The sequence below is a fragment of the Carlito syrichta genome, unplaced genomic scaffold (genome assembly GCF_000164805.1).
Source record: "Carlito syrichta isolate Samal-C Ts95f unplaced genomic scaffold, Tarsius_syrichta-2.0.1 Scaffold124632, whole genome shotgun sequence".
Classification (NCBI taxonomy): Eukaryota; Metazoa; Chordata; class Mammalia; order Primates; family Tarsiidae; genus Carlito; species Carlito syrichta.
Genome location: NW_007068728.1, coordinates 23,708 through 37,091, shown reverse-complemented (window position 1 = coordinate 37,091; position 13,384 = coordinate 23,708). Strand labels below are relative to the sequence as shown.

Below are 13,384 nucleotides of genomic sequence, written 5' to 3'. Positions count from 1 at the left end.
GGGTGTGTATGGGTGTGTGAACATGTCAGGCCTCAAGGGATCCGCTGCAGGGTCCTTTGCTGTGTTCTCAACAAAAGGAAAACATAGTTGCACAGTCTTAGACTGACATGAAAGGAAGCTCCCAGGCTCTCATACCACAAGGCTGGTGACTTTCACAGTGGCTTTCATGACTTTGGCTATGCAGGCCTGGCCCAAAGGCCGCAGTCCCAGCGTCAGTCACCCCTATGTAAGAAAAACATTTTGTAGGAAGTTTGTAGCCTGTGTATGAGGAGGGAGGCCTGCGAGGAGGGAGGCCCTTTGAGCCTCTGAAGTCAGATAAGGATTCTTGTGTTTGTAGCCAGCTGTCGAGAGACCCTGGAATGGACTCTGAAAGACCTTCCCTGGTAGACAGTCATCATCCCCTGATGCATGTCCAAGGAAGGACAGGGTTCTATCATAAGGGACAAAGCCCAAGCCCCCAGGTGGCAGGGTCTGCCCCCCACGAGGCCACAGAGGGTCAGGAACCCTGCTGAACTGCCGTGGTAGCCCCTAGCCTGTGGGCACCAGTTGAGGGCTGAGAGTTGGACATCTTACTAGGCAGGGATTCCAGGCAGCATGGCTGCCTCCAGACAAGCAGGAGGCCCACTGTCCCGCCCCGAGGGCCCTGTCTTGGAGGCCTGCGGGAATTGTAGCATTTCTGCAAAAAACAACTTTAAATTATTTCTCCTCTTATTCCAATCAGCAGCTCAGTAGAAGACAGGAGCTGATCCCTCAGCCCCTCAGAGGGCTGGGAGGAATTACAAGAGTCGAGGGGAGAGTGCCTGGTGCACGTCTGACTTCTGTCTGACAAACAACCCTTCCTTCATCTCTCTGCTCTTCCAGAAATTCCTCCATAAAGTCCTTCCCCTCAAGCAGGCTTGGAGGGCAGCGACGCCCAGGCTTTCTCCCCACCCATCCCGCCTGTCTCCTGGATTATCTCTGACTGTGGAAATCCGCAAGGGGCTGACTTATTTTCATGGAGGACCATTCAACTACAGGACGTTGACTTCAAAGGGCTGTGGTCAGTCACATGGCAACAGGCACCATGAATCTGCTCTATAAACAACTGAAGACAATACATGCTCCTGCTTTGTATTACTTTACCTTTGTGCTGCTTAAAGGAGGTGAGAGAAAAGGAGGAGAAAGGGGGAGAAAGAGCAGGTGAAGAAAGCAAGGAGAAGATGGAAAACTCTAGAAGAGAGAGGGAAGAGGAGCAGGGAGGAATCAGATGACACAGCAAAGTAGGGAAGTATTTACACGCAGAAAGGAGAGAGCAACAGAGCAGGGTGAGGCAGAGACCTGACCAAATTAAATATCAAATCTCCCAGGAGAGTCCTAACAATATAACTTGAGAGTGATGGGTCACAAGGATTTTGTCACGTTCCCTCTTTCAGTCATTTACCCAAACATCCAGTTATTTGTCCTGAAGTGTTTTTTGTTTGCTTGTTTTTTAAACATCAAGCTCTTTGCCATGGCCCCACAGTCTCTACATTTATTTATTTTATTTTTATGTTTTTTAGAGACAGGGTTTTGCTCTGTCGTTCAGGCTGGAGGACAATGGCAAAATCACAGCTCACTGCAGCCTCAACTTCCTGGGCTCAGGCAGTCCTCCTGCCTCAGCCTCCCTGGTAGCTGGAACTACAGGTATATGCCACCATGTCTGGTTAATTTAAAAAAAAAATTTTTTTTTTGTAGAGATGGGGTCTTGTTATATTTCCTAGGCTGGTCTCAAACTTCAGGCCTCAAGTGATCCTACCGCCTTGGCCTCCAAACCAGGCCTCTACCTTTAGGATGATGTCTCCTGGCAGCAGCCGGCCATCCCTGGCGATCACCCCGTCACGGTAGATGTGTTGGATGATGATGTGGACCAGGGGGGTCTCGCTGCCCCCCACCAGCCTGATGGAGAGGCTTTCGCTGGGTTCCTGGCGAGAGATGGTGATGCTGGTGACTTCGCCGTCTGGGATCAGGTGATACAGCCTTGGGAAGACTGAAATGCAGGAAGAGAGTTCACTTGAGACAACTCACCAGCCTTTCCAACCTCCCTTCTTCTTGCCAAGCCTCCGCTTTGACCAAAGTAAACTCGCTCGTATTCCCTCACATGTTTTCCACTCTTCGGTCTCTGTGCCAGCGCTGGCATCTCCGCTCGGAATGCTTTCCACTCTGGGCCTAAGCCCAGCTTTCCTCAAGGCCTGAGGAAGGATCCCTTCCAGCTCATCCCACCCGCCCGTCTTCCCTCGCTTTCCCTGAACACCCACTTCTGGCAGAACGTCTTGCCATTTCTCACGGCACTCAACCTCCATTCTTGCTGTTCCTGCCCACTTCCCACAGCCCCCCTGGGCCCTCGAGTCTCCGAGGGCATCATCTGTGGCTATTCCATGTTCTGCACACAGAACCCTGTGGCAGAGGCCTTTGCTGATGCTTTCTGAGTGAACAGTAAGTAGAGAGTGGATAAGTGAAGGAATGAATGGCCCTCATGGGATGAACTGCAGCTTTATGGCTTGTTCATCGAAGGTAAGAACAGAGTGGACCCATCCTTCTGCCACTCAGGTCCTGGGGGAAAGCTTCTCCCTGGAGACCCCACGTTGCAGTCTCCGGGGGTCGGCCCTCCCTGCTGGACACTGCTGTGAGTGAGGGAAGGAAGAGCCCTGACAAGAGCCCAGAGCCCAGTCAGTGGCTTCAGGCGCTCACCCCGGCCTGCCGAGGCATGGGGCTCAGGGTAAAAGGCGGTGTCAGGTCGACTGGAGGGTCACATGTTCTTTCCATCCATCCCCACGAAACCTCTCATGGCTCCTGAGAGCTGTGAGCTGTGCGCTGTGCTAGTGATGGTCACACCTTCACCTCGTAAGTGAGAAAATTTGTGCTGAGGGGGAAATTTGTGCTGAAGTGACAGGCTGGACAGCACCAAGTCAGGCGGCCAGAGGGCAAGTCAGGGCCCAGGTCCCTGCCTGGGACGTCTGCCACTCCCACCGGACTCCCTGGTGCCAGGCATCACAGCCAGGCTGAGTCCACAGGGGTTTTGGCTGTGGACTGTGAGCCGGCTTTGCTGACTGCAGTGTCTACACTTCTGTTTGGGTCGACGGATTTGGGGGCAGACACATGAAGGACTGAGACACACCACACTTAGTCTGGTGGGAGAGTTGCTCCTGCGTGGCTGCAGGCCCAAGCATGACTGCGAAGGCAGTGAGGGCTCCGGTGGCTGTCGGTCATGGCCCGTGCTCCAAGGGCCTCCCATCACTGTGTCACCTGCAGCCCTGCCTTTGCAGAATCCACTTGGGGTGACTGTTTTCAAGCCCACGACCTTAGTGCACTTTTCCCAATGAACCAACGAGAGCCTGACTCTCCAGAAAGAATACAGAATGAATGAAGACTTCGTCTAAGTACAAGGGGGACCCAAAAAACCCAGAGTTTATAAAAAGTTGTCTATTTTCAATTACACTTCAATCACCTTCCAAGTACTCTCTGTTGGATACAATACACCCAGAGTTTATAAAAAGTTGTCTATTCTCAATTACACTTCAATCACCTTCCAAGTACTCTCTGTTGGATACAATACACCTATTGAGATGCTGTTTCCACTGCTCAGAACCGTTTTTGAACTTGTCGATCTTGATATCTTTTAGTGTTTCTGTTGTTTTTGTTTCACCTCTTCCATGTTGGCAAAAATGTATCCCTTTGAGGACTTTTTTCATCCAGGGAAACAATAAAAAGTGGCTTGGGGTGGGATCTGGTAAATAGGGAGGGGAGTATGGAGGTCATGCCACTTTTTTGGTCAAAAACTACTGAACACTCAGTGCAGCAGCACGGATAGGTGCATTCATAAATCACCATTTTGTAATGGACAAATGCATTGAAAAACTCTCAAAAAAAAAAAAAATTCACTGACGCCAAACCCAGCATCTCACAACACTATCTGGTACACAGATACCAATGGGTTCCTAGAATGCTCACTTGGCGGGAGAAGTCTGTGCTATAAGGGCCCACCCTCCCAAAGAGAATTCCAGGTTTTTTGGGTCCCCCCTCATATTGTGGAGCATGGGTAACAAAGTCATTTAGTGGCTGGGTGGCCTGAGGCATGGTAAGTGTGGGTCCTTACTCCACAAAGATTCACAGAGCCATTAGGTTTTCTGTCCTGGTCTTACAGTACTTGGGTGACCGAGTTCAATGAATGTTAAACTATTTTGATTGTAGTAAGTATGCCAGGCCGCATGCATTTGTTGGACCATGTCTGGTATGACAAGAGAGTGAACTTTTTTTTTCTTTTGAGTCAGATTCTCACTCTGTCATCCATGCTGGAGAGCAATGTGTCAATCACGGCTTATCACAGCCTTGACCTCCTGGGCTTAAGTGACCCTTTTGCCTCACCTCCTAGTAGCTGGGACTGCAGGTGTGTACCACCAACCCAGCTAATTTTTGACGTTTTTGTAAAGATGAGGTCTTGCTATGTTGCCTAGACTGGTCTTAAACTCCCTAGGCTCCAGCAATCCTCCTGCCTTGGCCTTCCAATGTGCTGGAATTACAGGCATGAGCTACCACACCTAACCTAGAAATGGAAATTAAAAAAAAAACATTTTGACAGCTGACATGATGGTTCACACTTGCAATCCCATCACTTTAAGAGGCCAAGGTGGGAAGATCACTTGAGGCCAGGAGTTCGAGACCAGCCTGGGCAACATAAGTGAGACCTTGTCTCTACAAAACAAAACACAGCAAAACAAAACAACCAATTAAATCAGCTGGGAATTGTGATGTATACTTGTAGTCCCAGCTACTCAGGAGGCTGAGGTGGGAAGATTGCCTGAGCCAGCCAAGAGGTCGAAGATCTAGTGAGGTGACAGTGCCACTGTACTCCAGCCTAGAAGACAGAATCCAACTCAGCCAAAAAAAAAAAAAAATCATTTTGAGAAAAAGAAAGACTTGGAGCTGACCATGAGAACTGCCCATCTCCCTCCCTCCACCCCTCCCCTGGGCCTTCCTCCCCCACAGACTCACAGAAGCTGAGCTCCCAGGCCCACACTGCACAGGATGTCTGATTTGACAGCTCAAAAGGACACACCCATCACACTTTTAAATGACATCGATTAGACCAACACCAGTGAGACCCAGGTGACCCTAGAGGCTTAAAGCAACTGCTAACTTTGTATTGAGCTTGAATGGACCTACTCAGAGCTGCGTCCTCACTCAGGACTAAAAGATGCAATCATCATTATTTACCAAGAATGTACCACGTGCTGCATGTTGTGCTAAGCAATTCACGGGTGCTTCTGTTCCACCCCCACCAGCAACCCCAAGCAGAGTATTTTTACCCCCATCTTGGTTCTTTTTGAGTTGGAGTCTCACTCGGTCACCCAGACTGGAGTGCAGTGGCCGCTCCCGGTCACTACAGCCTCGACCTGCTGGGCTCCAGTGATCCTTCCGCCTCAGCCTTCCAAGTTGCTGGAACTACAGGCGTACACTACCATGCCCGGCTAATTTTTGATTTATTGTAGAGATGAGGTCTCGCCAAGTTGCCCAGGCAGGTCTTGAACCCGCGGGCTCAGGCAGTCCACTCACCTCGGCCTCCCAAAGTGCTGGGATTACAGGCTGAGCCACTGAGCCTGGCACCCCCATCTTGTTTTAGATGAAGAAATGTGGAAGCCCAGAGCAGCAGAGTAACTGGCCAGGAAGCTTGGCCTTTCGCTGATGCATACAGGGTGGGTAACCAATGCCCTGAAAGGTCATCACACTGACCTGGTTCAGAAGCCATGAGACCCCCCCCATTCCTGTTTCTGAAGCTCTGCCACCTCACTGATTCTGTGGAGACTCTAAGCCCAGCCCCCGAGCCTTCCTAACTCCCCTTGCTTCCTGAGTGTCAGGAAACCCAGCCTCTCCCACCAGACCTCTGTGCTCATCACGTGGCTGCCCCCTTTACCTCCTGGAAACATGGCTGTGATCCCACAGTGAGGCCACACAAGAGCTCCCAGGAGTATAAGCATGGATTCCTACATGGTACTCGGGACTCGTTCTCCCTGTACATCCACCGCTACTTTCTAGCACAGTTGGCATCCTGACATCTGCTTGGGATTCCACAGCTGCCACTGTTACACACTGACACCTCACTCTTCATAGGACAGGAAGACCTCGGAACTTCTGTGGTCTCAGGTCCAGACCATGCCACTAAAGCGAGTATCGCAACAAAGTGGGTCCCATGAGTTTTTGTTTCCCACCTCTTATATAGAGCTGTGTTTATACCATACTGTGGTCTATTAGATGCACAATAGCATTATGGTCAAAAACCAATGTGCATGACTTAATCAAAAATACTTTATTGCTAAAAATGCTAACAACCTTCCTAGTCTCCAGTAAGATGTCATCTTTTTGCTAGTGAAGTATCCTGTCTTGATATGAAATGCTACTCAAATGGGTGAGGGTGGTGGTTGCTGAAAGGTGGCATGATTGTGGTAGTTTCTTAAAATAAGACAACCATTCATGTGAGATACAAGCTTACCTCTTCAAAATCAAAGGATGGACATGGAGACACAGAGTGCAACAGAAGCGAGACTTTAATGACAGTCTTGCAAGATTGAGTGTCTGGTGGGCAGGTACACCCACAGCAACTATAACAAGCAATTTATTTCCTAGTGCACTGATCCCTCCCTCAGTTCCTTATTGACCAGGGGTTATGGGGTCACAATCTCTCCCAGATGTTGCCTAGGCAATTTTTTGTTCCAAATAAGGTTAAAATAAGTATTTGTTGCTATTTGATTGGAGGGCTTCAGCTTCCTTATTGCTAAGTAAGCTTCATTTCCATAAGATGATATGACTGTCATCACACCTCCCTTTGTTCCAATGAGCCTTTGATCACATCTCCTTCCCAGTAAGTACTCTTGGTCACATTAGACTTCTTTCCATTTTATGAAAATAAATCATCTATTTTCTTTCACATTGAATTTGACACATCAATAGACTCTTCCTCCCATGTAAAAATTCTCTGTGGCATGTGATGCTACTTGATGTCATTTATTTCCAAAGAGAAGCCCATCCTTCATGCCCTACTGTTATTTTACCAGCTATGTTTATGGAATATTCTAAATCCCTGTGGTCCTTTCACCCATGACCATGGCACTTTTACCAGGAGCAGATTCCATCTCAAGAAACCACTTTCTTTGCTCTTCTGTAAGAAGCAGCTCCTCCATCTACTCACATTTTATCCTGAGATTGCAGCAGTTCCATCCCATCTTCAGGCTCCACTTCTTGTTCTCTTGCTATTTCCACCACATCTGCACTGACCGCCTCACTCAAGCCTTGAGCCCCTCTAAGTCCTCCATGAGGGCTGGAACCAGCCTCTTCCAAACTCCTGTTCACATTGATATTGTGACCACCTCCCAGTAGTCATGTATGTTCTTAATGACATTCAGAATGGTGAATCCTTTCCAGAAGGTTTCAAATTATTTCACTCTGATCCATCAGAGGAATCACTATCTGTGTGCCTTACTAAATGTTTCTTAAATGAGACTTGAAAGTTGAAAGTACTCTCTACCCATGGGCTGAAGAATGAATGTTGTTAGCAGGCATGAAAATATCATTAACCTCCTGGTTCATCTCTGTCATCTCTTAGGTGACCAGGAGCATTGACAATGAGCAGCAATATTTTGAAAGGAGTTTTTGTTTCTGAGCAGTAGGTCTCAACAAGGGGCTTAAAATATTCAGTAAACCACGCTGTAAACAGATGTGCTGTCATGCAGGCTTTTTTATTCCATTGATAGAGAATAGGCAATAGATTTAGCATAATTCTTTTTTAAAATTATAGAGTATCGGGCACAAGCCAGGATAAGCTACACAAGCAGGCTGTGTGCAGGCGAAGTTTGGACCTCCAATTGGTCATCAATTCCCCTGTTTTAGGACCAGGTATCCTTTGTGTTGTTACGTGACCCCCCCCTTCCTCCTCTGGTGGTGTCCTGTGATGGCCAATTCCTTGCGCTATTGTGATTAATGTTCAGGTCCCATTTATGAGTGAGAACATACAGTATTTGGCTCTTTGTTTCTGTGACAGATTGCTGAGTATGATGGTCTCCAATTGCATCCAATTTGCCACAAAGCCCATGGTTTTGTTCTTCTTTATGGTTGCATAATACTCCATCGTATATGTGTACCACATTTTCTTTATTTAGTCCACTTTTGATGGGTAGCAGAGTTGGTTCCGTGTTTTGGCTATTGTGAATAGTGCAACTGCAAACATGCGTGTGCAGGTTAGTGGCTAATGCAGCTGGTGGCTTTAACTGGAAGCCATGCTTATTTATCATTCCAAAAATCCAAGGGTCTTTAAGAGTCAGCCTGTCCTTTGAAGCCAGTCAAACATCAACTTCTCCTCTCTAGCTATGGAAGGTGGCATCTTCTTCTAATAGAAGCCTGTTTTATCTACATTGAACATCTGTGGTTTTGCATGGCCACCTTCACCCATTGTCTCAGCTAGACCTTCTGGAGAACTTGCTGCAGCTTTTTCATGAGCACGCACTGCCTCACCTGCACTTTTATATCATGGTGACAGCTTCTCTCCTTAAGCCTCATGAACCAATCTCTCTTGGCTTCCTCCTTGTCTTCTGGAGCGTCCTCACCTCCCTCAGCATTCATAGAATGGAAGGAAGTCAGGACCTTGCTCTGGATTAGACTTTGGCTTAACGAATGTTGGGGTCATTTGCATCTTCCGTCCAGACCACTGAGACTTCTCCATCAGCTGTAAGACTGTCCCATGTTCCTGTCACTCGTGTGTTCACTGGGACAGCACTTCTCATCTCCTTTGAGAACTTTTTCTTTGTGCCCCCTGCTTGGTCAGCTGAGTGGCACACGAGGCTAAGAGTGCAGCTCTGGACCTGCCTCCTCCCTCTGTTTCATTTCTAGCTTTGATTCAAAGTGAGAGAATTGTGTCTTCCTTTCACTTGAACATTGGAGGCCATCATAGGATTATTAATTGTCCTCATTTCGCATTATTGTGTCTCAGGGAAGAGGGAGGCCCGAGGAGAGAGAGAGAGACACACTGGTTGGTCCATGAAGTGGTCGGAACACATATTTGTCCATGAAATTCACCAGCTTACAAAGGTGTGGTTCATGGCATCCCAAACAATGGCAATGATAACATCGAAGAGCACTGATCACAGAGCATCATAAAAAGTTTGAGATCTTGCAAGAATTACCAGAATGTGACACCAAACCATGAAGGGAGCACATGCTGTTGGGAAAATGGACTGGTAGACTTGCTCCATGCAGGGCTGCTGCGAAGTAAAACAAGCTAGGCCTGTGTTTTATCTTCTTTTAGTCTTGAATAACTCCTTGAGATCAGGAACTGGGCTTTAGCGTCTTTCTATAAAATGCCAGTGCCTAGGCCAGTGCCTGCCATATAAATAAACTCTTTTAAAATAATGTTTCTGTAATAAATATGCAAATGAATCTCACTAAAGTTGTAGAAAACTTTACATGGAGTGAAATTGAGGAGATTTAATAAGAGGGAGAGACTGGCAGAAAGGAAGTAGTGATCCTCTCGTTCGGTCGCTGCCCATGCATTGGGTGGATGCTGTCACGTGCCAGATACGGTGCTAGACTGTGAGGGCAAAGGCTTGGAGGGAGAACCATCATTACAGGGACAGTTGCAGTAAAACGTGGTCACTGCTGTGCTAGGGATATAGAGGCTTTGAAGACACAAAGGAAGGGAGCTGAGGGCTTCCAGGAGGAGACAAATCCTACACAGAACTTGGAGAGAGGAATTTGGACCCAACTGGAAGGAGAGTAGATGGCAGGCTGGACAGCAGAAGGGAGGGACGCGGCAGCATGGACAGCACAAAGCTGGCTCAGAGCAGCCAGCGTGCACGGTGCGCGTCCAGGGTGTGCGGTGGCCATGGATGCATGAGCAGGAGGGGCCTCATGTGGACACTCATGAATTTTCCAAGGCTGTAATGCATATAGTGGCTTGAGCTCTGCCTCCCGGCCCCCAAGAGGAGAGGAGGCATAGCTCAGTGGCTCAAGAGTGGGCTTACCTGGCCTAAAATCCCAGCTCTGCCACTTTCTAGCTGAGTGGACAGTTACCTAATCCCTCTTGGTCTCAATCTTCTCATCTGTAAAATGGGAGTGAGAATCCTTATCCCTGAGCACTGCGGTGATGGCTAGATGACACAAAGCACTGCCATACACAGGGAATGCTCCACTTTCTCAACTATCAGCATCAATCCTGGAGTGTTAGTATGAGATAGAAACAAGGCAGGGCAGTATTTCTGCAGCTCTGTTTATCGTGGACAAGACATACAGGACCAAAGGTTGGTAACTCCCTCTGCATGGATTTCACAGCCTCATCACCGGGTTGCATACTTGGCAGGGTCATTTGGAACTCGCCAGGTGCCTCCTCTGTGCCTCCATATCCCTAGCTATAGACAGGGATAACCATGACAGCCATTTTGTAGGGTTGCTGTGAGGCTCAAGTGAGGAGACGTGTGTGAACTCGGTGTCCATGTGTGCCTGGCTAGAATTGGAGCAAACACTCCCGCTGCCTTGGCCGTGCCCAGGCAACATTTTAAATGTCTCTTACTCATCAGCTCTGTGATTGTCCTCATGTGCACAATGTCAGTGGCCGAGGTGAGGCTTCCAATATCTTCTCTCAGTCCATGCAAGAAGAGAACACCCTCCCCAGTCACTCCCATGAGAAGCGGGCCCACGGAGCGAAATATTCTCTGCCCCCCTGGGGAGAGAGGACCGCGGGGGGGCGAGGAGGTCAGGATGTTGTCACCCCTGGAGTCGCCTGAAGCCCCGCTCATGTCCAGCCCTGCTGGGAGTTTTGCTTACCTTCAGGGGTGGGATTTCCGGAATGTTCCCTGCCCTGGTCCACTGGGCTGGTGACTGCACTTCCACTCTTTGTCCTCCGGAGAACACTGAGGGCTCGGTTGATCCTCTTGAAAGATCTGCTTCTGAGAGTGGATCGCTCAAAGGGTCGTGCTGAGGAGAGAGGTGGGAGGGATAGCAGCCATGGTCAACAGACTCCTTTCGTCTGACGAGACACACAGCAGGACATCACCAGTGACTGCCTCCGGAATGGGCCCATGGAACGTGCTTAACTGTGTTCTCTGGGTTTCCTGCAGTGAAATACACACAGCTAGCCTAAAAAGCTGCCTTTCTCACTTTTCTGGGCTGAGCTGAGCACATATCACTTTTCTTGCACATCTCACATATCCACCCCTCACCAGGCTGGATGACACACAGTTAACTGTGGTTCCATTTCACTTTGGGGAGTTGGACACTGGGCTGCTGCCAAAACTACCAAAATGATTTCCCCTTAACAAAACATTTCTAGAACTTTCCATGGTAAGTATTCCACAGGGGGCAATCCCCAGGCAAGGAGCCCACTCCCAGACAACCGCCCATATGACTCACCCCTGGCTCGGTCACTCTGGCCAGCGTCCGGCGGGCTGCCGGCTGAGGGGCTGTCCTCTACTGTGGACACGTAGGCAGGGTTGTCCTGGCCAGGCTCGTGGGCCTCCCTTGGGGAGATGTAGGCTGCTGCAGTAGAGGGAGCAGTAGCCGGGAGGCTGGTGCAGCTGTCTGGACATCCGTCCTGGGGGCGCCTCTTCCTGTCTTTGGTCAGGCCGTAGTGGGAGGCCCCTTTACAGCTGTAACAAAACCAGCAAGGGGTGAGGCTAGGCTGCTGCCGGGCCCACTGGCCTCTTCACAAACACCTGAAGAGTTAGGGTGGGTCTGTTAGACTTGACCTTGATCTGCATGGCTCTATGTCCCCCTCCCTGCTCACATGCAGGTACTCAATATACACTTGCCAATCCAGTGAGTCAATGATTTGAGAAAATTATATTGTGGTAGAGATGGGGTCTTGCTATGTTGCCCAGGCTGGTCTTAAAAGCCTGGCCTCAAGTGATCCTTCCACCTTGGTCTCCCAAAGTGCTGGGATTACAGGTCTGAGTGACCGCACTTGGTCAAAAACAGTTTTTAAAAGATGGCTATTGCATTCTCTTATAGCAATCTACACACTAGACCCTGTTAAGATGCAAATTTATGAGTTGTCCTTGTGCCTACATGACCAGGGCTCCAGCCTGGACTCCTCTGACAGCTCGTAATTCCTTTGTGCTGGTGTTTATTCTGACCGTGAAAGCCCTTAGTCACCCTTTCCCTCCTCCTCCTTGTTTTGGGGCTTTGCTCCCACAGTCCTGGGCATAACTACGTGGCTCCTCCTGAATTCCATGTTTAACTGACCACGAAAACAGAATCGCCATGGCCCCAAAACCACTGGGGTTCCCGCAGCATCAATATTCTCTAGAGCCAGGCGTGGTTCCCACCCTCTCCCCTCTGGGCCTGGTCTGGAAGGGTCTCCCCTGCTCCAGAGAGGCTAGCACCAGCGGCTGGCCCTGAAAAATGTCCTGTGCCCTGAAAACTGCCATTCACCATCACATCTTCCAGCACTGGGAGAGTTAAATAGCTTCTATGATTTTTAACAAAAACATACTTGTCGCTATCCATTTACCATCCATGTTATAAAACAAAACAAAACAAAGGCAAAGCTTTGCAAGAAAGGCCTGTGACTGGCGCAACAGAGAGAAGCAGAAACAGGACAGGCAGAGCTCAGGAGACCCAGGCGTAAGCTGGTCCAGGTCTGCACTGTGCTGTGACATCCTCTCTGCTGTGGGGCAGTCAATCTGGCTCGTGGGCAGGTTTGGGTAGGACATGTGATTTAACTCTCTCAGGGTACCGTGGTAAGGACAGCTGCGGGCAGCCGCGCCAACCTCTATAGTTGTGAAGGCAGCAAACATAGATGAGCTCCTTTAGGAAGTTGCCATGTGCATAATGTGCATGGTAATTATAAATTATTCTATTAGCTTATTCCACAAACCCTACATGATGGAGCTATTTGGAATCACTCTTGAGATGAGGGATGCCTCATGTTCTGGAAAGTAAGCGGAAACAGTCGGTCTGTGATTGACACACACACCTGACTTCTCCATGGTTCACACATACAACTGAGTTCTGCCTGAGGACTCACAGAGCAGAGCCAGCAAGATGGAAGATCCTACTGTCTGGATCTGAATCTTTGCTCTGAAATTTACCTAGCTGGGTGATCCAGGGAAGTTCTATGAATCTGACTCAACTTCCTAATCTGTATGTGTGTTGTGGGTTGCCGTGAGGTTTGACTGATGTTATCAGTCTTTCCAGCGGTTTAGTAACCCTCTGCCAGGCACAGCTGGTTCTCACAGGATGGTAGCTACTCCCATAACTTGCCCATTCTAGGAGGCACATTTTTTCACACTCTAACATGTCTGGGGTTGAGGGGTACGTGGGATGGATGGGGTTGGAAGGTTTTTGTTGCCAAGGGGCAGTCGTGATGCAGACACCACTGCCAGAGCCT

General features: G+C 49.0%; 1 protein-coding gene across 1 annotated transcript in view; it reads right to left on the bottom strand.

The window, feature by feature from the left end:
* Positions 1-12,257, bottom strand: part of LNX1 (ligand of numb-protein X 1) — a 40,361-nt gene extending 28,104 nt beyond the window's left edge. The window contains exons 1-4 of the mRNA XM_021707785.1: positions 12,148-12,257; positions 11,407-11,642; positions 10,822-10,971; positions 1,803-2,005 (exon numbers count right to left, since the gene is read on the bottom strand). Coding sequence (XP_021563460.1) covers positions 1,803-2,005; positions 10,822-10,971; positions 11,407-11,642; positions 12,148-12,257 — 699 coding nt within the window. The remainder of the gene's footprint in view (positions 1-1,802; positions 2,006-10,821; positions 10,972-11,406; positions 11,643-12,147) is intronic.
* Between the last annotated feature and the right edge of the window lie 1,127 nt (positions 12,258-13,384).